Consider the following 24916-nt stretch of genomic DNA (forward strand, 5'->3'; position numbering starts at 1 on the left):
TGGGGAGATCTGTAGGGCACAATTACAGTAGGGATCGGTTATATTCCACATGTAAAAAAAAGATGCTTCTACCATCCATTGATCAGAATCAGACTAATTGATCGCAGTGTGTGATCACCCATCAGCAGCCGGTGCTTCTCTGTATGGTGGAGTCTTCGTCGACCCGCAGCCGCATCCTCACCCCCTTCCCCACTTTTCCTGAAGAGGTGACGGCTCTGTAATAACAGTCGGCCAGCATGAAACGAATAACGGGAAAGGCGAGGGATGAAACTTTAATCGAGCTGAAGAACGCAACGGATTCCCAGACTGGAGGTAATTAAATAATAAGGAGGGCTGCTTTTGTCTTTTTGTCTAGTAGGCTACTTTGTACTATATATGCTGTATCAACCATATAATAACATGTGGTGATCGTGGACGTTTTCCTAACATGTCTTCATTTTGTCATAGACCTGTTTTAGTATATTGAAACTAAATGGCCCACCACACCCTTAAACAAAACAACCAGGCTACAGTAATCCTAAAACAAACTTTTGAAGAATACTACACAAACAACAAATTATTACCCTGTGGAAATATTACAGTAGCATATATGAGATTAAAAAATAGCATACGAAAAGGTCACTACAAGTCCATATAAGTCCCTGTACGAATATTTTAGGAATTTAGTTGGCCTAGTGATTGTTTTGGCAGTATTCCCAAATTATGCCACTTTGAAATTTGAGTGGACTCTAATGACACAGATATGAAATGGTTTGTTTGGTCGCTTGACTAATCGGTAGCTTTGTGTAGGCTTTATCCACAGCCAAATTAAATATACATGTTTCGAAATACCTCTTTTTTTGTGAGTTATGCACTTTGTTTCATCAAATTGGCAGCTATTCACCAAAACTGAGACTGCGCGTGATGACGTCACGGACGAGCAAACGTCCTAGTGGGAGAGTTAAGACTTGAAGGATTTGGATTAGCCTAATTAGACTCAGCCGTGTCAAAAGTCAAGACTGTACGTTCCGGATAGATAGCAGGATGATTCCGCTGCTGGTGATCAATATTCAAAATGATCTTTCTGCATTGAAGTTCATGTCTGTGTCATTATACAACAAGTTAGTATGATGATCCCTTGATGGCTTGTAGGCAAACTGGCTGATATCATATCAATGTAGTGCAGTCTCTCAGCTTTGCATCACAGGAATGCCACTTGTGATTGTTCTGTCCCAATAACTAGGTCACATCGCTTGTTAATATCTTAGCCTCTACTCTCCATGAAGCTCTCACATTAGTCAAATGTGTAGCCTATTAACTAGACTTTATTCATTCATTCAGTGTAAAGCAAGATAAATTGCAAAAGAAAGAGATGGCCATGGGTGAAGTATTGATCTGTAAGAGTTAAGAAATACGACATGGTACCTGGTTCCCCCTTTATGTTATTAGACAAGCTTAGTATGCAAATCCACATGTGGTAGGATTGCCTCTTCATAGTCAGGCTACATCAACTCTTTGCTAAATGTTGAACCGTTTTCAGTCTGTGGTTTCAGGCAGTGTGGTCAGTAGAACCCATCAGTAGGTTAACAGTCTGGCCAACCAGTTTGCTGTAATGGAGATATCTTTTAAGATGTTTGTGTGATGGGAAACAAGTAGTGTAGAGGGTAGATTTTATTTCTTTTCCATATTGTTTATTTTTAGTTTCCATGATGTCTCTCAGGACACATCATAAAAGATTGATAAAAGATTGATAAATGATTCATAGTAGAGTGCTGCTGTCTTTTAAGACCAACCAAGCTATGCCTCCAATAGCTAATATCGGGGTAGATTGTGAGGATTACATTGTTTTCCACTGTTAATACAGTGGAACTCTTATGCAAAATAGTTGCCATGGACAGGAAAAGTAGAGTTTGCGTTAAATTCTGCTGAATTTCAGCTTGTATTTCATTTATATAATACAAGACAGTTCAGTCTCTGTCAGTGAACATTTACTATTGTTTCCCATAGCCAGAATAGAAATAGAAGGGGTTGTCCTGCCCCCTAATATGAGATGTCTCACAGATGTTCAGTTTCATGGAGAATGCATGAAATGGGGGGGATGAAAAAGGTGAATATAATTATGTTTTACATGTATTTAAATGTTATTTAGATAATTGTTGTTGCTTAGCATTTCAAAATTGCATGTGCATGTTACAGTGTCACTCAGTTGCTGGTTGACCAAGTGTTGGTCGGCACAGCGAGAATGTAAACAAAGCTGTATGAGACTGGAATACAGATTTCTCCAAACTAAAGATAACTGTGGATACAGTAACTGAAATGCAAAATAAATGCACTTCTGCATTTGATGACTCATTTACTAAACAAAATAGGATCTAGCTCTGCAGAAAATGTCCTACTACTTCTTAAGTAGGTGAAACCAAAAAGGGATCGTAGCCTTCACCAGAGGGCTGTTGCACGAAGTGAGATTACCAGATAAATCAGGTTTATTTCAGTAAGTCAGGCTTATTTTCAGGGAATTCAGTTCAGTCTATTGCATGGGGAAAGCAGTTTTTCCTTGATAATTCTTTAAAATGTTATCTCTGGTAGTTTGGCAGTTTTTGTAAAAATGTTTAACAGTATGTCGGCTCCACCCAAATCACAGGTGGAGTCAAGACCTCAATAATGGCATTAATCAGTTGAGCATTTAAGCAACTCTGTAACTAAGTAGTAGTTGAAGCTCATCTACTCTTCATGGAGTGTTTTGTGTTATATTTTGGAAAAAATCATGCTTGTCAAAACACAAAGCGACGTATTTGAAAGGTCTGGTCCCCACATGGCAAGTACAGTGACATACAGTATTTTAGTGAAGCTGGGTCAGAGGATGAGAGACTAAATTTTACATTTTGTTCCTGGACTGAAAAGGTTTAGGAAGCCTGGTCTTAATGGATAATCAAGTATATCACAATTACAAACCCCCCTCTTCTTAAGGATCATTAGTATGTGTTGTCTAGACAACATGAATGCATTTATGAACTTCTTGAGCAATCAATACACTGTAGTTTCATTATCTCTGCAGCAAATGTGATCTGGAGAGATTGATTCTGTCCAACTTTGAATTGTCCCTCAAAATTAGGGTTATTAGTCCTTTTATGAAAAAAACACCAGGAATTAGCATTTAAGAGTTGTGTTTCACTTTCCATCTTTTCCTTTGAAAACATCCTCTGGTAGTGATGACCTCATTTTGATCTACATGCAGCACATGCAAAACCTCTTTCTGAAATAGCACTATGCAACACATGCAGTTTGCAATGATAAAAGACTTGAGTATGTCCTTATGCAATTTAGTTGACAGTATGCTGTGAAGGTCCTGAGATCATGTGGTAAAAACAGGCAAAACAAAAAAGAAGTTTGGGAAAAGTCTAAGCTGGTCATGGATCTCGATCAAGCCCTGATCGTGTTACAGCCTTACAAAATTATCCCGCTCTCCTCGAGGGAAATGAAAAATAAAAGTAAACAACTTCCCAGCATTCAGGCTGATGCAAAGCGAGTTGACTGAACTTAATCAAATATCAATTTGTCGTTGACTGTTTGTAATTCCTCTCCCTTTATCGTGCTAATCAGTGAGCGTTGTTAATAAAGATATGTGTCTGTTTATCCAGGCCGAGTTATCGGTTGATGGACTGTGCTCTCACATCAACAGCTTTGTTAAGGCTGTTATCAGGGCAAACCTTCAGGCACATATGCAGGAGGAAACAAGAGGAAGGGGCCTTTCCTCACCTCGCTGTGTTTGGAGTGTATTACCTTGTTAACAGCTGCCCAGTGACTGATTTATAGACAATCATGACTGAACTCATTCTGCTCGACTAACAAGACATTTTTTATATTACATTATGCCAGATTAAGTGGATTATTGTCTTTTTACACTTAAAATAAACATCTAAATTGATTAGTTTTTCAAAGTCTAAGTACTATTGTCTTTTGTTGTATTCATTCTGAAATCTGGAGATTGTTGGCTAGAAGTTATTCTTTTTCTCCATAAATCTTTTGGTGTTTCCTGCACTAAATCATCGTTACGGGACCCGAAGCTTTTTGCCAGTTCTTTATGCCCAACTGCCTTCTGTGAGGGACAGTCAGGCACTAATTAGGACACTATTCATTCATGGCATATCTGACCATTCATTAGTGTATTACAGTAAATATGAATTAGTTGTCATTTAAGGGATGTGCTTCCATTTAAGGTGATTTCACTCTGCAGTTTAGCCGGTGAAGTCATCTTCCCCTCACACGTGAGGCAGAGCCAAAGCGTTGCTATGGAAACTGGCCCAGTAATTGTATTACCCCTTTGATAGCGGCATGATACTAAGTGAAACAGGGAAAGCATGCAGAATGTGGCTCAGCCCAGATTTGGTCTCATTTAGGTAGATGAGAACTGGAATTGTTTTGACTCATTTTTCTGCTGTCAGATTAAGCTTCGGCCAAATTGTTCTGCTCTAAGTTTAGAACACTGCTTCCATATGCCTCCCTCTTGCCTCGGCCTGTTTGTCTGGCCTTTAGCTGTACTGACATAAAACATCTAAATGAAGGAAAATAGTCCCGAAGGCCATAAAATTTGGTTTCATGTAAGCTGTTTATGGAAACAGCTGTGCCTGTAAGAATTGTATTTGTCGTTGTATCTTGGGGTAACAGTCATCTAATGTGATTGTTTAAAAAGCAATGATGCATTTTCAGTTGAGAATTTACGGTATAGGATCATATTTTTTACTCTGCTGCCTTCTCAAATGAATCATATCACAACAGACAACCAGGCTAAAGGTTGCATATTAAGTGATAAGAAGAAAGCTGCTTTCTTCACCATACTCTGGTACTGTGTTGCCCAATATTCCCCGAAAATGATAGTTTCCCTCAACTATGCCTTTCTTATCAGACTATTGAAGATTGGGCGCTTGCTATTTTATGTGTGTTTCATGAAGATAAAGCACTATCCTGTCTACCCTGCACATGACCTCTTGTTTTGTGGTATTCTTCTACTGGTCAAGCTTTCCGGGCTTTGTCAAGGAACAGCTGCTCTCTGGGAGTAGTATATCCTGATGATAAGAAGGGAAATTTGTTTTCCTCATGACGATACAAACCCAGTGCAAACACATAGAACATGCTGCAAACAGATTGCCAACTAAAAATATAAAGGATTGTTTTTACTTTATCAATGTTTTTCTCTCCTCATTAACATGGGGTTTTCATGTGTCAATTGTTGGCCTACCAAACAAGATACCGATAGATATTATTTTCCACTGTACTGCTTTAATACAAAACGCCATGTTTAATTGCCAGGCACATGCAGTATACCCTAATAATCAAGCCAGGCTGTCTTCTTCTCTAGTTGAGGGGGATGACTGGTATATAGGAGATTCAGTGTGATTTTAACCCATACTGACTTTCAGTGTGACCCATTACATTTAGACCAGTGTACTAATCTGTGCTGCTTCAACAAATCTGTCGCTGATAGCAGTGTAGAGAATGCTGCCTGTAAATCAACAATAACTTAATGTGCCAACAATGCTGTGAATTACATTTTAATCCCCACTGGCATGAGATTGGAAAGTGTGGAGGTCTAGCTAGGTGCCAGCCTGGTGGAATGGCTATACAAGAGCTGCTATTGGTGCTTTTTGATTTTTGCAGATAGCAAGTGCTATAAAAAAGCAAAATCCCACACTTGCTTGAGTCATAGTAAAACAAAGCCTGCTTTATTCCTGAATCAAACTCATTGCATAGTTTCCATACACGAGAAGTCATCAACACCTCTTCTTTTGATACTCTAACTCTACTATTACAGATGTAAAAACCATTACTTGATTCCTACATGCATATTTGACATAGTTTTCTACTGGAGCTTTTGAGTTGTTTAATTTCCTCATTGGTTATTTTACAGTAAGTAGGCCTATAAGCAGTTTTGTGCAACTGCAATTCTACTCCAAATTGATTTCATGTATGTTACACTGAATTCCAGTATCCCAGGACTTATTTGTCATGCTTGTTTACCTTTCCTTTTAGTTTAAGACTAACTTCTATCCTGTGTCTGTCTGTCCTGTAAAGATGGTCCTGCTGTGCTGACAGCATTCAGGATTAACCTGCACTCAGGTACGGGCAGATCAAAGGCTTTATGTGACGCCTGTCTGTCCGTCCTCTCATCATCCTCTTCCATTTGTCCTCTCATCCACTCACGCTCTCATCATGCCGCTCTCTCACTCTCTCTTCTCTAGTTGATACCATACTTGTGTTGTAGCTCTGCACTGTGGTTCATTCTCCTCTGCCTTCCGGTTAGTCTGCTAATCAGACCCAGGCGTGTGTGTGCCTGTCTTCTCTGTGTATGTTCGGCCTTCCTCACCGCCTCTGATTAGGTCTGCAGAGCCTCTTGGAGCTGCTCACCCTCCTTGTACTGTATTCTGTCTGCACGGCTTGAGTGTCATATCCATATAGATGCATGCACACGCAGGCAGGCACATGCACATGGTAATGTGTCAAACATACATGCGCACAGCTAGTGTATCTGCGCTTTTAGCATATCAAGTGTTAAGTGCTAAGTTTATCATAACTTCATGGTGTTGAAAACCGGCAGAACATTTGCTATGTGTCATGTATTGTGCAATAATAAGTGTCAATATGTGAATATAGGGAAGTGAAGAAACTTTAGTCATGCCATGTATTGTGCTGTTGTAAACATTGATAAAAAATATGTGATAAGTGCTGTTGCTGCTGATGAGGGTGTAGATAAAGATGATGATGATGATGATGATGCTGATGCGTGTGTCTGTGCCTGTGCCTGTGTGTGTGTGTTTGTGTGTGTGTGTGTGTGTGTGTGTGTGAGATAGAGAGAGAGAGAGAGAGAGAGAGAGAGAGAGAGGGGTAGGGTATATCCTTTCACATCCCGTTGTAAGCCTAATAATAGATCTAACTGTTTGTTCGGATTGAGAAATGTGGGATTTCTGTCACTGGTTTTATGAGAGAGCAAAGTTCAGTAGCAGCCGATCATCTAGGGCAGTGGTTCTCAACCTTTTTCATATCAAGGACCCCTAATTTAGTCCACATTTGAGCCCCGGACCCCCATTTTATAAGATTTTGTCTCTCAAACCCAAATCTGAGAATATTTTTATTGTTAGATATGATTTTGTCCAGAACTCCATGACTCTGTATTGTAGGTAGAGAGATAACAGTGAAACTATGATCTAAACAGTCATTCTTCTACATTCTTTAGTTCTCTAATTGTGTCAAACTTCTTGTAAATGAAATAATGGTGAAGTTTAACAATTCATCAATTTGCTGGGGACCCCCTGGAACTCCCTCAAGGACCCCTGGGTGGTCCGCGGACCCCACGTTGAGAACCACTGATCTAGGGCATGAGTTCCTCAACCATGCTGGTTAGCAGTGTCACTTCAATTTAGAGCTCACTAGAGCTTACTGACACATATTCACAGTAAGTTGGCATTCTGCTGATGGGCATGTCCACAAGAGAATATCTCAGCTGCAGTAAATAGACCAGAGTAATGGGGGTGTTTGAAGGTATGTTATGTTTGAAAACACAGTATGTGCGTGAGCTTTATTTTTAGATGATCTGTAGTTTAGCTCATTTGTGTATTGAAAAAGCATGGTTGCCTTGGTAATTTCGTATGAATGAATAAAAGTGTGTGTGATATGAATGCACTTGCTTGCAGTGAATGAAGATTTATGCCAATGTGTGCCAACAATAAGCACATGGGTGCCTCTCTCCCCCAGGTTTTTGTCTGCACTATAGTCTGGTTTATTTCTGCTGAATTCTCACTGAGGCAGGCTAAACTGTCTTTGTGAACCTTTTCTCCAGTTACCAGTCTCTTTGTAGAAATACATATAACACACTGCTGGCCCTCTGCTTCTGTTTGCTCAGCCCAGGCTCTGATAACTGACTGTGTTGGAGTGAGGCCAAAAATGTGAGACAAAAAAAGAAAAACAGACCAAAAAAAACTGAGCGGCACAGTCATCGAGGCTTCTCACAGGCTCAATGGGAAAATCCCACTGTGTAATTTGTCCTTCATATACCTCAGGGATTCTTATGCTCGAACTCATTCCTCCGTAGTGTCTCGGCCTATCAGAGAGCTCACACATGAACGCACTACAGTCCCTCCTTTACTCTCTCATTGGCTCACACTGCTCTCTGTCACATGGCTCTGGTCGCTGGGTGGGTTGAGGATGTGGCTGAAGGAGGCTGCGGATCATGCCTCCTATGTGTGTGTGTGTGTTCTGTCTGAGGGAGCTAGGACTCCTGGCACGGCAGCTTCCCCCGGCCCCTGACCCCGCCCCCTCGCTGATATCTGCATGCTCGTTCCAGCCTCCCCCACAGGAAGTGTTGGTTTCCCAGCATTCAGGAATAATAAGGGCAGGCAGCGAGCAAAGCACTGCTACATGAGCACATTCCCACTGCCAGGGTCCGCCACGCTGGGAGAGAGGCTGCTGGAATGCTGTGTGTCTTTGTGTTACAGGCTGTGTGTGTGTGTGTGTGTGTGTGTAATTGAGAGTATGTGTGTGCATCCCTCTCTTTGGTTCTCTCTCTCTCTTTTTCTCCCTCTCTCTCATCTCTCTCCCTCCCCCGATTTTTACGCTTGCCAGCAGGGCAAGAGTCTCAATCTGTTTAAGTCGCTAAGAGGCTGTAGGATTTTTATTTGGTCCTTGTTGAACTGGCTGTGCATGTCTGAAATGTGTCTGTGGTGGTAAATTTTATAGGCCAGCTGATGGCCTTCATGTAATATCACTCCTAAGAGTTAAGACACAACATTGCATGACAAACGCCGCTGCAAAAACACAGAACATTCCAATGGACGCAGTCCCTAGTAATCATAGAAAACTCAAAACAGAATCACTCAACACATGAAACTAACCAGCTTTACTGAAAATTACTTTAACTTGTTAGATTCAATTGCCATGCCTAAACTTCCATAATACTTACAGCCACATTATAATCTGCTCCCCTACACTAACACTGTATAACTGTACAACTCAAAATCAACAATAATTATACTAGTTCCCTCCTAAATATACCCTCCTAGATATTAGTATCGCTGGACTTCTGCTCATACATGATAGGACATCTAGTAGTCAGTGAAAAAACTGCACCTTTAAATAACTAAAATATTAAAGCAACCACTTAACCTAACTCATCATAAACAACATCATTAAATAAACTGGCCCCCATCCCACAAAAGCTTAATGGACTACCACCACAATTAATCACAAATGCATACAATATATAACTCCTAATTTAGACAAATGTTTGATACAGGAAAATATGTTGCATTGTGATCATAAAGGCCTTATAAAAAACACAAACTCCAGGTACAACATTAAGAAAATAGAACAGAATTCTATATTTATTAGACCGTCTTCACTCTCCCAGCACCCTTTTCCTATTTCTTCCATCAAGAGCATAAAATTCTACCCAGACGCCATCAGGCACTTAAACCGTGGTTAGGTAACCTGAGAGGTCATTTGTATACACACAGGCTCTTTTTATTTTCTTAATACATTTTTTTTTTTTAAATGTCATTTTTATCTTTTATTATGGAATGCACAAGCACTTTTCTAGGGCAACATGAGTTAACCTTGGATATACAAATGGACGAAAAAATGGATCTCTGAATGTGAATGAATGTGACTGTGAATAGTTGGTATTTATGGTATTGTATGGGAGTGTCGGCTGTGTTCTTTAACCTGAGCTGCACTGCAAATTCAGTTAGCTCTGTTGACTTGGCAATTAAATGCTGAATTTTGAATTTTGAAATGTGGACTTCAAACACCTGTCTTGTGACTGGACTCTGGAGTATTATGAAACCCGTCTGCACTAATACACTTTTCTTTCCAGTGTAGAAAAAGTTTAAATTTGCCAGCATATTCATGCTCATGTACATAGGTATATCATTATATTTTTTATTATGTTTTCCTTGCATTGCTTAAGCCCTTGCTATTTCTTGTTTGCTGCTATTTGTTTTTTTTTTTTGTTTTTTTTTTACAGATGAAAACAATGGTAATGGCCTCAATTCAACTGACAGAGGGGATTTGCTGCCTGGACATACAGAGGTAAGTCCCATGGCCTGATTCGACCCCCTCTCTGTGAGTATTGCAACACACAGTGTACACACACACACACACACACACACACACACACAGTTTGTTCATTGTTTCCATAACACATTAATTTTGATTTGATCCCCCACAAGCTAAAATCAGTCTTCTTACATAACAGATTATGAACAGCAGTTAATGGAGGTTGTTTCCATGTACATTTTCCAAAGGCTCTTTCTGTCTGCGTATCTGCAGGAATGTTTATGTCCATGTCTGTGTGAAGTCGTATCTTTAGATGACTGACCTTCTGTTGACTCACTGCTCTCGCTGCTGAGTCACAAGACCTCTGCCTCTCAAAGAGCTCCTCTCATTTCTCTATCAGCCTCCCACCAGGCAGCACACAGAAATAAACTCGCACTGCTCAAACCGGGACTTGGGTGTGTAACAACATAACAAGGCCATCTAGCAGATGCTTTTATCCAGTTCCGTTTATAAGACTGAGAGTATATTATATTGCTCTGATAGACGACCCCAGTAGGATTCAGTGCCACCCTGGTTTCATTCAAAAACGAAGTAGTGGGCATGTACAGTACACTTTCTCATGATTAAATAAAATTAAACAAAGCGACATCCCCTCCCTGGTTACTTCCTCCAGGCAGGCCTGTTGGTGGATGTGTGGGTCTGATAAACAAGCTGGGTGGGGTTCTGTAAAACACTGAGCAGACTGGGTCCTCGATGGCAGAGAAAATCCTTTATTTAGCTTCTTGTGTGTGCTTTGTCATTCGCTCAACCGCTCCTACGACTTCCTAAATATGGCTGACGGACTATATCATTCAAAATCAAACAGAGGCAGAAAATTGTTGGTTTTCTAACCACTTGTTCCCTGTTTTCTGATGTGTGTTTTTCTGGCTACTGAACTCTAACCTCTAAAATTGGACTGGAAAATTGAAGTTAGATCTGCGCTCTATGCCCTCTAACTATGATGATTTTAAACTGAAGAATACTTATTTAAGTATATGGCCTAGTCCTTCCCTCCTTACTGTAGGATATATGATTGCTGTCTTGTACTGGAAATCACCAGGCTTTTGGATACGCACACACACTCAGTAAACACTGTTTGCACTGAAAGCTGGTACTCTTATTCTCTCTCCTGACATGGAAAGGTTTGCAGACCAGTTACAGTTGAGCCTCATTTGTTTTGTATTAAATGCATTGATCAAAATTATTAAATTGGACTATACATTCTACTTCAGTATACATGTGCCTGTTTTGGCATTGCATTTCAGTGTATTTCAGTCATTGAAACATTTAAATTCTTTGAACAACCTTTATTCCTAAGGGATTCAGATTAACAAGATTCTACTCTGTTTACTATTGCCAATATTTTCATAAAAGTAAATGAATGAGGGATGTGGAGAAGGAATATTGCAGCAATTAGAAGCAGCTGGGATCTGGCAATTTAACTGTGTGGCAAAGTAGATAGATGTAGTGTTTTTGAGTCTCAGCATCAATGTCAAGGTGACGTTGAATGTATTCATAGTTTTCCCATGATGTCACGTGCATTTCCTACCAATGTGGTGCTTTACCATACAGTACACACAGCTCATTGGCTGTGGCTGTCACTTAATTCTAATCACCTGTCAATTCATTACAATCACCTTTTATTTCCCTACCAAGATGGCCGTGTGGTGATGTAACAGAATACCATGAACAGAATAGAGTAGTTTCTCGAGCACCAGCTTGGTAAAAGGTTATGAGATGGATTTTGACTTAAGTAACCCACATTACTGAAACAGTCTTAAAAAACTCGACACATACTATCACCTTTCCAGTTTCACAAATTGATTATTTCCAGGCCAGCAAGAGTGCTGTTACTTACTGTGGAGACAGACTTTCTCTGTATAAATCAAGAGTTAAACGCCTAAGAGAAGGAGCGGGGATGCTGTTAACACCAGAGGGAGGAGGCTTCTTATACAGAACGGTTGTGAATGTTCAAGTAGATTAGTGCCATATCAAGCCATTATCACAGTAATGGGGAATAATCTAATAGCAAAGCATTTGAAGTCAAGGGTTAAGGTAAGGACTGGAATGCAAAAGTTTAGTTAGCTTGGTACAGCATGCTTCTCCTCTGCTGCCACGGTTTGCGTCTAAGTTTAGTGTAATGATAGGCATGCCCTCTGCAAGTGACTGGACAGTTTTGTGTGGTTTGTCAGTGGCCATGGCCTCCCTCATCTGCAGCTGTCTCCAAAGGAAACAGACGTTCTCTTTTGCCTACTAACATTTTCAGCAATAACCACTTCATTGTAATGGTAAGCAAATGGCTAATCCTGGAAATTAGTATTACAGTAACTTGCTGGTATTTATAATTTCGGTGATTTTGTGTCTCTCCATTTATGTGTCTATGTCAAAGTCTGTCTTCTGTTACTCCTTAAGATTCTGCTAGTTTCATCACTGCCATTTGAATGTCTGTTGTTAAAGTATTGTGTGTCTGTCTGCTTTGTATTTTCTATTGTGTCGGCCAGATAAAGCCGTTTGTGTGTTTGTTGTTTAACGAAGTGTTTCTGTCTTCCCTGCAGACTGATAATCTACAACCAAATAAAGACACAGTGTTCTTCAGGGACGGGGTGCGCAGGATCGACTTTGTGCTGTCTTATGTAGACGACAAGGATGGAGAAAAGAAACAGGTGAGTTTAACAGAAAGAAGACAAATTGCCTTTTCTTCACTACTTGGTCTTCATACACAATATACGGTATGGCTAATGATGAAATGTGATGTTCCTAATATTCTTACACAATTTTCATACGGGAACAGGAACAAATGGTGCACTATGAAGAGGAAGTGAGATGAAGATAACTCAGCAAATTATCCATCTGTCTCATATTATCTAATCTAACTCTAGTGCTCTGAAACAATTAATTGAAATTGAATTGAACTTTTGTCGCCAGCAAACACGAAAAAGACAAAACACACACAGTAGTAACTTTGAGCAAAATTAAATCAGCTGTCACTGGTAGATCACTGTGGTAACGCAATTAGAATGCATGAATACACACCATAAATAAGAGACATGACATACGCAGAGACATGTATTTGAAATATGAATCATGTGATTGTCAGTCGCACGCCAGCGAGGAGTAAAGGTGTCTGGAGGAAGAAGGAGGCATACAGGAAGTTGTATTGATTGAATCAGCTGTATCACTTCTCTTTGTCTCTGTCTGGAATCTAACATACATTTCTCTTCTAAAATAATGGGGGCAAAGGAGAAAGAAATATTATGTCTGTGTGTCTTTGTCCGTCTGTCTGTCTGTCTGTCTGTCTGTCTGTCTGTGTGTGTTCTCATGTTGGTTGCTGGTCTGTCTGCCTGTTTATCCACAGGAAAGGAGGAGGGAGTTTGAGGCCAACCTTGAGAAGGCAGGACTGGAGCTGGAGACAGAGGACAAATCAGTAAGAAATTCAAACATGGAGTGCCTGCACCACCTAGTGGACTTCATGCTGAGGCACAACACAGTCATCAAAAAAATCTTAAAGGGATGGTCATCACTTGACTACAGTATTCCAGGGGAGGTTGCCCCCCATTGTCAGTGAGATGCATAGTATAATGTGGTCATTCTTTAGTATCTTCGTGAAATTGTTTAAACTATTAAACAACATCAAGTTTGACCAAGCTCGGTGAACTGAAGCTTCATTTCTCATTGTCTTTTCTTCTCCTCCATCTCCACTTGTGCCAGGACTCGGATGACCTCAAGACGTACTACTTGAAGATCCACGCTCCGTGGGAGGTGCTAGCCACCTACGCCGATGTTTTGAAGATCAAGGTGCCGTTCAAGGACAATGACATCCCCCACGCTCAGGACGTCCCTCTGGAGTGGCTGTCGCAACCTTTCCGCCTGCCGGAGCACATCATGCATCCCGAACCTGACTATTTCACTTCCCCCTTTGACAAGGGCAAGATTGACTTTTTCCTCATCAATGACAAGGACACATTCTTCCCACCCTCCACAAGAAACAGAATAGTGAGTGGTTTCTTACAGCAAAACTCCACCCAAAAGCAGAATTCACTTATGTTAAGCCATAGATACCCTATGGTCTTACATGGTCAATTAATATTTATGAACATGAACAACTCTACAACCCAGGGAACCCAGTCGAACTCAGTCTAACCAAGTAATGTGGTCAGACTGACTCAGGATGGTTTTATGGGGATACTGGCACATTTTCTGCTTCATAAAACATTGTTAGCAAATGCTATCACAACGATAGAATATATTTTAAAATGCATTTATAAAACATTTTGCCTTGAAATTAAAAAAAAAAAAGACTCCACTAGCTTCCAATTCACAGATCTGCATTTTGTCTCTTGATCACATCATAGATCAGTCTTGATTTTCTGTTTTCTAGTTGTGGGGGGGCAGTTGGGACACTTTGTATTGTTCATAAGTCAAGACTGAACTGTTCAAGATCATAGGAATAACTTGATCATTCCCTGTCAGGATGGATTTTCCCTTTATTAAACAGTACTACCATGAATTCATGTACTATATAGTCCCAATGCCCTATAACAGTTGATTTTGTACCCAGGATGACTATCTTGGACATGGGTACAGTTTCATTAATTCTGAGAAAAATAAGGCCCATTTAGGTGTAAAAACTGAAACACTGAAGAGCTCAAAAAATCTTTTCCAAAAGTCTTTCCCTCATTGTCAGTGGTGAAACATCAGGCTGTGTATCTTGCAGACATCGCATGTTGGTACTTTAGAAAAGAAGTTGTTCATGCTCGCAACTATTGATTAATCTGTTCATGTTCACAGGAGACATATACTATGTCAACTCTTACATTGAGTAGCATTCTCTCTTTATAACCATGCGCGCACACACACACACACACACACACACACACACACACACACACACACACCAATCTACAAGTATTGAATACGGTAATGCTACATGAAAGCTTTATTTTGTGGAGTCTGTTCCCTACTTCAGTTAAATCCCGTCCTTGTTGTCAGGTGTTCTACATCCTGGCTCGTTGTCCCTACTACAAAGAGGACCGGAAGGATAAAGACAAGAAGGGAATCAAGCGATTAATCAGCAATGGGACCTACACTGCAGCCTTCCCACTTCATGATGTAAGACACACAGGAGGGAAAGAACATTAATATGCCAATACTTTAGCATGTAGAATTGTATTATTTATTTGTGCATTTCCTAGAGCCGTAATGTTTTAATCAACATGGTCTTATGGACTTTTTGCTCATCGTAATTTTATTGCTGGATTTTTTTTTTGTGCTCCCAAATCAATATTCATTCATAGTTAAAGAAAATCCAGCTAAACCCTTTTTCATTTTCAACGAATATGTGATGAAACAGTTATGAAAAAGACATTTTGCTCAACAACCCATGTTCCCGTGTATCTCTCTGATCCTTTCAGTGTCGATACTGGAAAAGGGCAAGAAATGCTGAATGCGAGAGTGAGCGCTTCAATCTGTACAAGCACTGGGCCAGGTTTCTCTGTTTCTACAAAGAGCAGCCGCTTAACCTCATTAGGTAAGTAATCTGTAATACCTGGATATATTCAGCTTTTGTTTTTAACCAAGATTTTGTGATTACTTCTCCATTAATGTTTAGTGGGAATTTTGATATTGAAGCCTGAGAGTTCGCTGCCAAGTTAGATGTTGATGTAATCCTTTGCTTGCAGGAAGTATTATGGGGAAAAGATCGGGATCTACTTCGCCTGGCTGGGGTTTTACACGGAGATGTTGTTCTTTGCGGCCGTCATGGGCTTCATATGTTTCACCTATGGAGTGCTCAGTTATGATGACAACATAACAAGGTCAGTGCCACCAGGGGGCATCAGGGAGCTCATACTTGGTAGGAAGTATGCTTCATTTTGCCTAGCACAAATCATCAAATGATTGAAGGTCTACTTACTATGATACCCCAGAGCTTTATAAATTGGTTTTAATATTGCAACATTAAATGTTGGCTTGTTCAAAACCAAGCTTGATGGCTATAATTCCATTCTAAGAACCAATTTACAATGAAAACTATATTTAGATGAGAATATGTTTTATATATAAATTTTATCATATGTCTTTTCATTCTCTTCTTCTATTTATCCGTCAGTAAAGAGATATGCGATCCCAGCATTGGAGGCACTATCGTCATGTGTCCACTTTGTGATAAAAAGTGCAGCTTTTGGAAGCTCAGCTCTACATGTCTCTCATCCTGGGTAAAACTTGACATTTAATATGTAAATTCAACACCATGAAATCCTTTTCACACCCGGAATTTTAAACTGTAGCAGTGTCAGCATTATTCCACACATGTACTATGATGTTAGTAATTTACTCAGATGCCTGTTATGAAAGTCAAAATGATTTTTAAAAGATTATAGTTTCTTATAACAGCAATATCATTTGTGCTTAATGACTATTGAATAATTTAATGATGTGAGTGAGCCACATTCAATCAAACCATGTCAGATGTATCCTGCTGAGTGTGCAGTATGTCACCCAGTTTGTGCCCAGCGTGTCACTTCCCCTGGTCTGCTAAGGAACTTATCCTGTGCCATATTCTCTCTTCCAGCAATCCCATCTGTTTGATAATGAGGGGACAGTATTCTTTGCCATATTTATGGGGATTTGGGGTAAGTGTCTGTCCATGCTGCTGTTACCGTATTTAACCTGTGTAGGAGTTCCAATGTACCCCCCACTGTAAGACAGATTTGCACAGCTATAGCCTTTTCACACTGTAGCATCAACCTTTATCCATACTGCTTTAGCCTTATTCCTTGCCAACATCATTACTTTATACTACAGGGTTGCATGATTTGCCCAGCACACTGAATCTACTTTTTTTTTGCATTTTGGCTTGCTATTCACTGATGAACGTCACAGCATGGCCAAAACGCATTTGAATTAATTTTAATATGTTCCTTTGAACTAGCAATGCAGTAAAGGCTTTTTAATTTTTGTGTGTCTTGGACTAAAGCAACAACCACCAAACCAAGGAGCAGTTTCAACAAATGTCTTCTATACACAGAAACCCAATAGAGGCACTATCTATTATATTTAATAGAGGCACTTGTAAGCTATTTGCTGGGATAGACCAGGCCTGAATGGGGACTGCTCCTAAACAAAGATTTTATTTACAAGGACAGAGGGAAGAAATGCTGCTCGGGACTGATATGAACAAACAGGTGCTGTTTGAAGGGACGAGTAGATTCAAACTGATACTAGAAAACTTTGGATCCTTCACTTGCTGGCAAAAAAAAATGAATTCTAAAAAGCAGAAATCCAAAAAGAAAACCAGAAAAGAAAAGAAAATGCAGTCATTTTTAATTATCTTGCAGCCCATGTAACAAAGGCTTTTTATCTTTTTTCACTTGAAACAGAATGCCTTGGTTTTCTTTTTGGATGACTGCTATTTAGAATTCAATTTTTCACCCGCAAGTGAAGGATCCAAAGTTTCTACGATTTTTAGACAGATATTTGTATATTCGTTCTCTGAATCGGCAGTGACTCTGTTCCTGGAGTTCTGGAAGCGGCGCCAGGCCCGGCTGGAGTACGAGTGGGACTTGGTCGACTTTGAAGAGGAACAGCAGCAGCTTCAGATCCGACCCGAGTTTGAAATCAAATGCACTCACAAGAGACTCAACAGGATCACCCAGGTACGTCAGAGCCTTCTTTCAAACATGGACATAAACATGACAAACATTATTTACCCTATGGTTCACAATCAACAGAGTGCCTGTTAACTAATCTTTCAGGAAATGGAGCCATATCTACCCGTCACCAGCAAGTGCGCTCGCTTCTGCCTCTCTGGAGCCACCGTTCTCTTCTGGGTAACCGCATGTTCAACTCAGTAGTGTGTGTGCAGTTGTGTTTCTGTGTGTGTGTGTGTGTGCTTCTCAATGTTTGTATCTCTCTTAAATGTATATTTAACCTAGTTTAATTAATGTACTTTTTAACCCTTATGCAAATGCCAGGTATTTCAGATGGTCTACTCCTTCTGTAATTTGTGCAATAACAATAAATAGAATGGTCATTTCCATGCCCATTCACATACTGCCAACAGCATGTTTACATGTTTATGTGTGTGTGTTCCCCACAGCTGTCTCTGATAGTGGCCTGTATTATCGGGGTAATAGCCTACAGACTCGCCGTGTTTGCCGCCTTTGCAAGTATCATGAAGGACAGCCCGACCAAGAAGATCCAGCTGGTCGGCAGCCTCATCACTCCACAGCTGGCGACCTCGGTCACTGCCTCCTGCATCAACTTTGTCATCATCATGATCCTCAACTTCTTTTATGAGAGGGTGGCCATTTGGATCACTGATTTGGGTAAGGAGATTTCATCTGTAATATCACAGGCAGTAGAAAAATCGAGAACTCAAACGCTAAGTAGTGTAAAATTGATGAAAAATGGGCAGCCTACCTTTCGTTTCATACCATATCAAACAGGAAGAATGGAAGCTAGGAGGTTTGCAGTAGAGAACGTAGGAATTCATTCTAGACTATCGCATGGGTTTGACTGTAGCATGATGCCATCTTCAAATTACGTTTTCTTCATACAGAAATCCCCAAGACCCACCTGGAGTACGAGAACAAGCTGACCATGAAGATGTTCATGTTTCAGTTTGTCAACTACTACTCCTCTTGCTTCTATGTGGCCTTCTTCAAGGGGAAATTTGTGGGTTATCCTGGCAACTACACATACATGTTCAACAAGTGGAGCAGACTGAGGAATGAGGAGGTGAGCTTTTTCTTACATAACTGAGAAATCAAGTCAGACCTTGACTGAAACACCACGGTCCCCCTCATGTGGGATCATCATTACAAACACACGTTTCGCAGCCAAGCTTTGTTCAAGCCTACAGAACTTTATTTTAAATTCTAGTCGGAATCCCAAGGTTTCCAAAGATTCCAAATATGTCATGCTGAATTACAGGGAAATGTGTATAAAATGATGCGCAAGACATCTGGATTTTTCCATCTGATGTGGTGCAGCCATAGACAAATGCCGTCTTGGATTTGAATATTTCACTCCATATATAAGCAGCTATAGCTTCAATGAAGCACTGGAACGAGTACAGAAGGGGAAATTTAAGGGGAAACTCAGGGTGCAAGGGGTTAAGATAGTAGTGATTATTAATTTATCTTATTTTGTGTACTGAACTGACAAGTTTTTCTTCAACTGAGATTATTTAATTTGCTCTGTAGCAAAGGACAAAAAGTGAGTGCCACACAATTTGATAATTTCAACATTCTTCTACAAGTCAGGGCAACTTCATGATTTTTGAGAGCTTCCTACATGTTTCAAATAAAAGCGTGTTATCTAAAAATGAAAACCTGGTGCATCCTGTGCTGTGTGTCCCTGTGTGGTAGTGTGACCCTGGAGGCTGTCTGATCGAGCTGACCACCCAGCTGGTGATCGTCATGGCAGGGAAACAACTGTGTGGAAACATCCAGGAAGCCCTGCTGCCGTGAGTCCTGCTCTCCTCTCTCCTTCACCTCAGTCTGACACAAGGTGTAGAATTGAGCAAAAAGCCACAAGAAGCTTTCATGAAACTGTGGTAACACACAATTGTCAAATGTCCAATAAAACTTAATAATTACATGCTATTCTTCTACCAAGAAATATAATTCTGGTATACTCGTCCAGTATTAGTGATGATTTTTGGTTAGTGCATTAATATTCAAATTAACAGTTATGCAGATGTGCACTTCATCAGGTATTTTACAACAGCTCTAAATATGAATCAGCCAATCAGAACTGAGGACCGCAACTATCCATTTTATTTGTCCTTATCATTGCCTGCTGGAAACACCTTGTCAGCTTTATGTACACCCATGCCCCCATGTGACATTCAGTTCTTCTTCATGGTCTTCCTGACAGGCTGATGCGTAACTGGTGGGGGAGCAGAAAGGGACGGCACCAACCTGAGAACCAGTACAGTCGCTGGGAGCAGGACCATGACCTGCAGAACTTCAGCCAGCTTGGCTTGTTCTATGAATACCTGGAGATGGGTGAGAGTTCATATCTAGACAGGATAGCTAGCACAATTGTTAGAAAATCTCATTCTCAGTCAACGATTATGTAAACCTCTCTATCCCTCTCTCTCATTTCCCTGTTTTCTACTTTCTGTTTTTTTGTAATCACTCTTTCTGGCGGCTTCCCTCCCTCACTCTGTCCTGTTGTCTCCTCTTCCCTGTCCCTACAGTGGTCCAGTTTGGCTTCATCACTCTATTTGTGGCCTCTTTCCCCCTGGCCCCTCTGCTGGCGCTGTTCAACAACATCCTGGAGATCAGGGTGGATGCCTGGAAGTTCACCACCCAGTTCAGACGGCCTGTGGCGTCTAAGGCCCGAAGCATCGGAGCGTGGCAGGAGATCCTCAACGTGGTCGCCATTTTGTCTGTTGTCACCAATGTGAGTTTCAGAATAATTGTTTTCATCAGAAACGTTCAATGAGTTTTTGTCTTGAATCATGTACAGATTTTTGTATTTTAATGCATAATAAATGTATTATATTTTTGGATTTTGAATCATAATCCTGTTTATAGACTTGATCAAATGAAATTAATTCTTTTCAGATTATTTACTTCAATGTTTAACTTTGTGTCTGGATAATCATATTTGCAGTGGTTTTACTCCATTGGTAAACATTTCATTGACGGCCTCATGTGCTTTCTTTCGTCCCAGGCATTCATCATGGCGTTCACCTCGGACATGATCCCCCGTATGGTCTACCTGTACGCCTACAGCTCAGAGGCCACCATGAAGGGCTACATCAACAACAGCCTGTCAACATACAGCATCTCACAGATCTCTAACTACAGCATGCCAGAAGAAGGGGAGAGCCCCACCTGGTATAACAGCTCTGTCATCACCACCTGCAGGTACTGGGAACATACAGTACTTTAGCATATTATGTATGTAGTATGAGCCTTGAAGTCTGTCATACATGTTTTAGATGCCAGTACCTTAGCTGTTGTTAGCCAGAAGAGGGCAACTGATCATCTGAATGAACACCTTCTGCTTTTGAAGTCATGAATTAGCAATACAAGTGTTTATAACCTTAGTTGGACCAAGTTTGACGTTTCGGATTTGTATAGGTGTCAAGATTGTCTGATCTGTGCCAATACCATCACATATTGTGTAATAGAGTATACATCAGGGTGGAGGCCATTCATGAATTGAATTGAGAATGCATGGTAAATTCCTGGAATTGGAATTGGAATGTCACCCAGCTCTAAGGAAACAGAATCGGTATTGAATTGGAATGACAGGAAACATAATTGAATTCCATTAAATTCCATGAAATTCCACTTCTAAGAGAGTTTGTCTTGACTTGCTAAACACTATAAATCAAACATTATGAATCAAATAAAAGACAGTTAAACAAATCTAATCCATTCAATCATAATATACGTATCACAATTACATGTTATGCAGGATCAGTTATGCAGGATCAATCAAAATTCTGCACATTTGTTTTCCAGTATAGCAGAACTGGACAAAACCAGTTTATTTGATAGTTTAATTGTAAATTGAAGTAGGTGAAGTTACATACATCAAATACCACCTGAAACGTACCTTTTACCATTTCATGATATTCATTATTGATAATATATAACACTACATGTAGTCTCATGTGTGGTAAGAAAACACACACATAAAAAACATGGAACTTCACAGCATTCCATTGAATAAATATTAAACTTCCTGAAATTCCAATTCAATTCTACTTTGGTTCCCAATTCCAATTCCAGCTCCTCAGTTGAATTGGAATCAATGAGTTCATTCATGAATTGACCCCAACCCTGACATGCATTACTTACTGTATGGTGACCCTGCCCCTGTGTGCTTGTTGCTTTGTGCAGATACCGTGACTACCGTTACCCTCCAGGCCACCAGAGGGAGTACACACACACTATGCAGTTCTGGCACATCCTGGCAGCTAAAATGGCCTTCATCATTATCATGGAAGTAAGACAACACACTCTCCTCTGAGAAACAACTTCTTTCTGTACTCTTAACTAAAAGGTGCTATACAAATATTTTGATTATTGATTAAAGTCATATATCATGTGATGATTCTCCCTCTGCAGCACGTGGTCTTTGTGGTGAAGTTCTTCGTGGCGTGGATGATCCCAGACGTTCCATCGGAGGTGAAGGCCCGGATCAAACGGGAACGCTACCTGATCCAGGAGTACCTGCATAACTACGAGGTGGAGAGGCTCAAACTCCAGCTGAGTGCCAGTTTCATCACGGAACCGAACTCGGAGCTCCGCCCCGAGTTCTGCTCTTCTTCAAGCAAGCATGAAGTGTTGTCAGAGTGCCTGTAGCCCCTCCTCCCCGCCGCCAACTAACGGAGCCACGGGTGGACATTTCTGGGAATTTAATCGCCACCAAGGAACAATCAAGGGCTTCTATCTTTGGGATAATAACGCCATTATGTGTTCTTGTTGTTGTTGTTATACCTGTTTATTTTATAAATGAGTGATAATCATGTGTCTAACTGTACTCCTATATTAGGATCTGTGTAGAGGCAGCAGGAAAATTTCCAATGCAACGTGTCACTTTGCTTAAATACTTCGACCTTGTGAAGGTTTTTCTTCTCCTTTACTGTATGTAATTATTCTGTGCCATAGCAAATTGTTGGAAGGTGTTGGGATGGAGTAGAAAAGCAAGGAGCAGAACGATTGTAACTGCAGCTTGTAGCATCATTCCCAATTTAATGCCTTCCTGTTGCACTCTCCAGCTCACATGTCATGATCACAACAACTACTCTGTATGTCCTGACAGAATTAGAGGTTGTGGTTTTTGAACATGCGAAGTTGGCAATGTCTGCCCTTTAAGAGGAGTTGATGTGTGATGTCCCGGCTCTCATAATTGACCTTTTTACTTTTAAAAATTAACTGCATGTGATGCCTCTAATTGGAACGTAAGATGAAGAATTGAACCCTCAGACAGAGAGCTACAGTATATGTCAGTTTTGAAGTTTTTTTTTTTAAATAGCCACGGTACTTGCAGTTGTCAATCCATATCATTTTAGGGTGCATGTTATACATCACCCATCCTCCTCTGTCTTTTAACTATGAATGTATGCAGCACTCAAACGTAGTGTTTAAATAATGAGTTATGAAACTCATCACAAATTTTTTAAATGGGCTGCCCTTGTTCCTTTAACAGCTTTACAATGTATTTTTCTTTGGAACATTGGTAGCTATCATAGTTCAAATTAATTACATTGATCTGTAGCTGGGCTATAAGATGGACAAGTTTTTTGTTCTGTAAATGTGATAGGTGAATGAGTAGTTTAGGGACAATAGTCTTTTTAAAACTGTGCGTTAAAACCAAGTACCTCCAATATAGTGATACTATAACAATCAAAGATGTTGGGTTATTCCATATTTTCTGCCCTATTTTAGGGATCACAACATCCATTTATAGTGATGCAGCAGCTGCAGGTCTATCTGCAATCCTTCTAATGTGTCCATGGGATGCCCAACCTGCTGTGGGACCAATTATGAGATTTCACATGTGTACTTTAGATCATAAGAACAGATCACATGAAGAAGATGTTAAAGGAAGATCTCTAGACTGATCCTCTGTGTTACTGCAATCAGTTCTATGTGTGTATAGTTTTAGGATGATCGTTCTTGTCAGCCTTAACCTTCCTAGTCTTGTACATGGATAATGAATGGCCCATGTTTTCTGTTTTCAGATGTCACGCTATTGGTGTCTTTATGTACTGTAGGCATATATCATTCTAGTGTATGTGTGGAAGATAAACAGTAAGAAGGGTAACTGAATTAAAATTGGCCCTTTCCCTGGTTTGTATACATGTAAGAATTTCAGTGAAGAAGTCATGAATTTTAGTGGCCAGCTCATACATACTAGCTGGTTGCTAGCTTTGCTGTAGATAGAGAGTATATTATATTTAAGATGTATTAGAGTGCAATTAATTTATTGATCTGTGGCTGGTTTGTAGCCTGAAGCATTTGTGGTTAAAGTTAGTTCTTAATCCTCTTTTTCAAAATGTTCTTATCAATTTACTAGTACAAAAAAAAGTACAAAATCTCTTACTTTATACATTTTGTTATCTCTTACAAAAGAAATTACCAAATAAATAAATGCAGTGTTAGGATACTATATAAAATACATGTAATTCTATACTTCTTTCTCAAGAGACCAGTTAAGCAAAGAACTACTTCTGCTGCAAATACTATGGGAAACCCAGTCCTGATTTTATTTCCTTACCGCAGCTTTGTTGTTTACCTTATACAGTATGTTTATTTACAGCATCTTTATGCCTAAAACCCTTTCGTTTTTTGCCTGTTTGTATTCAAACCTTGTTATGACTTATGCTGTAAATTATGCAGTTGTGATTCCAGATATCAGCAATTCAAATTTGACAGTCAAAAAGTAAGCCTGACTTACTTCTATCTCAGGATTATCTTCCAGTGTGTGTCGAGCATCACTGGCTGAGACAAAGTATGCAGACGGGCCTGTCCAAGTATTCTTTGGAAAAGGAAGGGTTAGTGCATGATCCTGGTGCATGATATGTTTCCCAACAAACAAATGCCTTAAATGTCTGTGTTTACTCATTTTTGTATGGTTTTTTAATGACAAAATTGCCTATCTCAATTCCAAATATCATGTTTCATATCAGTTGTCCCTGCTGCTCTAGTCATTGCAAGGTAGTTTTGTCTGGTTTGAGATGCATGAATTGCTATTAAGTGAATATTTTGTTAATTGCATTCCTTATTTCACTGTAGCCTAATGTACAGAATTGCAGAAAGCCTGTTAATATTCACAATAAATCAATAAATAACTATATTGAAGACTGTGTTCATATTTTTAAGAC

The 24916-nt window shown here is 40.0% G+C and overlaps 1 protein-coding gene across 1 annotated transcript; it reads left to right on the forward strand.

The window, feature by feature from the left end:
- The first annotated feature begins 70 nt into the window (after window positions 1-70).
- On the forward strand, window positions 71-23189 carry ano5b (anoctamin 5b). Its single transcript, XM_071917197.2, has 20 exons — window positions 71-312; window positions 9992-10056; window positions 12618-12725; window positions 13418-13486; window positions 13771-14055; window positions 15052-15171; window positions 15474-15589; window positions 15741-15875; window positions 16169-16274; window positions 16631-16691; window positions 17563-17714; window positions 17814-17888; window positions 18158-18386; window positions 18620-18798; window positions 19431-19528; window positions 19942-20072; window positions 20267-20472; window positions 20746-20942; window positions 21927-22032; window positions 22155-23189. The coding sequence occupies exons 1-20, from the start codon at window positions 237-239 to the stop codon at window positions 22389-22391; spliced, it is 2751 nt and encodes a 916-aa protein (XP_071773298.1). The 5' UTR covers window positions 71-236; the 3' UTR covers window positions 22392-23189.
- Window positions 23190-24916: the final 1727 nt, after the last annotated feature.

The sequence above is a fragment of the Centroberyx gerrardi genome, chromosome 1, assembly GCF_048128805.1.
Source record: "Centroberyx gerrardi isolate f3 chromosome 1, fCenGer3.hap1.cur.20231027, whole genome shotgun sequence".
In the NCBI taxonomy this organism is placed as follows: Eukaryota; Metazoa; Chordata; class Actinopteri; order Beryciformes; family Berycidae; genus Centroberyx; species Centroberyx gerrardi.

Coding starts and splice junctions, on each gene's coding strand:
- ano5b (XM_071917197.2), top strand. CDS start 237: ATGAAACGAATAACGGGAAAGGCGAGGGATGAAACTTTAATCGAGCTG. Junction 14,056..15,051: donor CCTCCACAAGAAACAGAATA/GTGAGTGGTTTC, acceptor CCTTGTTGTCAG/GTGTTCTACATCCTGGCTCG. Junction 20,943..21,926: donor TCTGTCATCACCACCTGCAG/GTACTGGGAACA, acceptor TGCTTTGTGCAG/ATACCGTGACTACCGTTACC.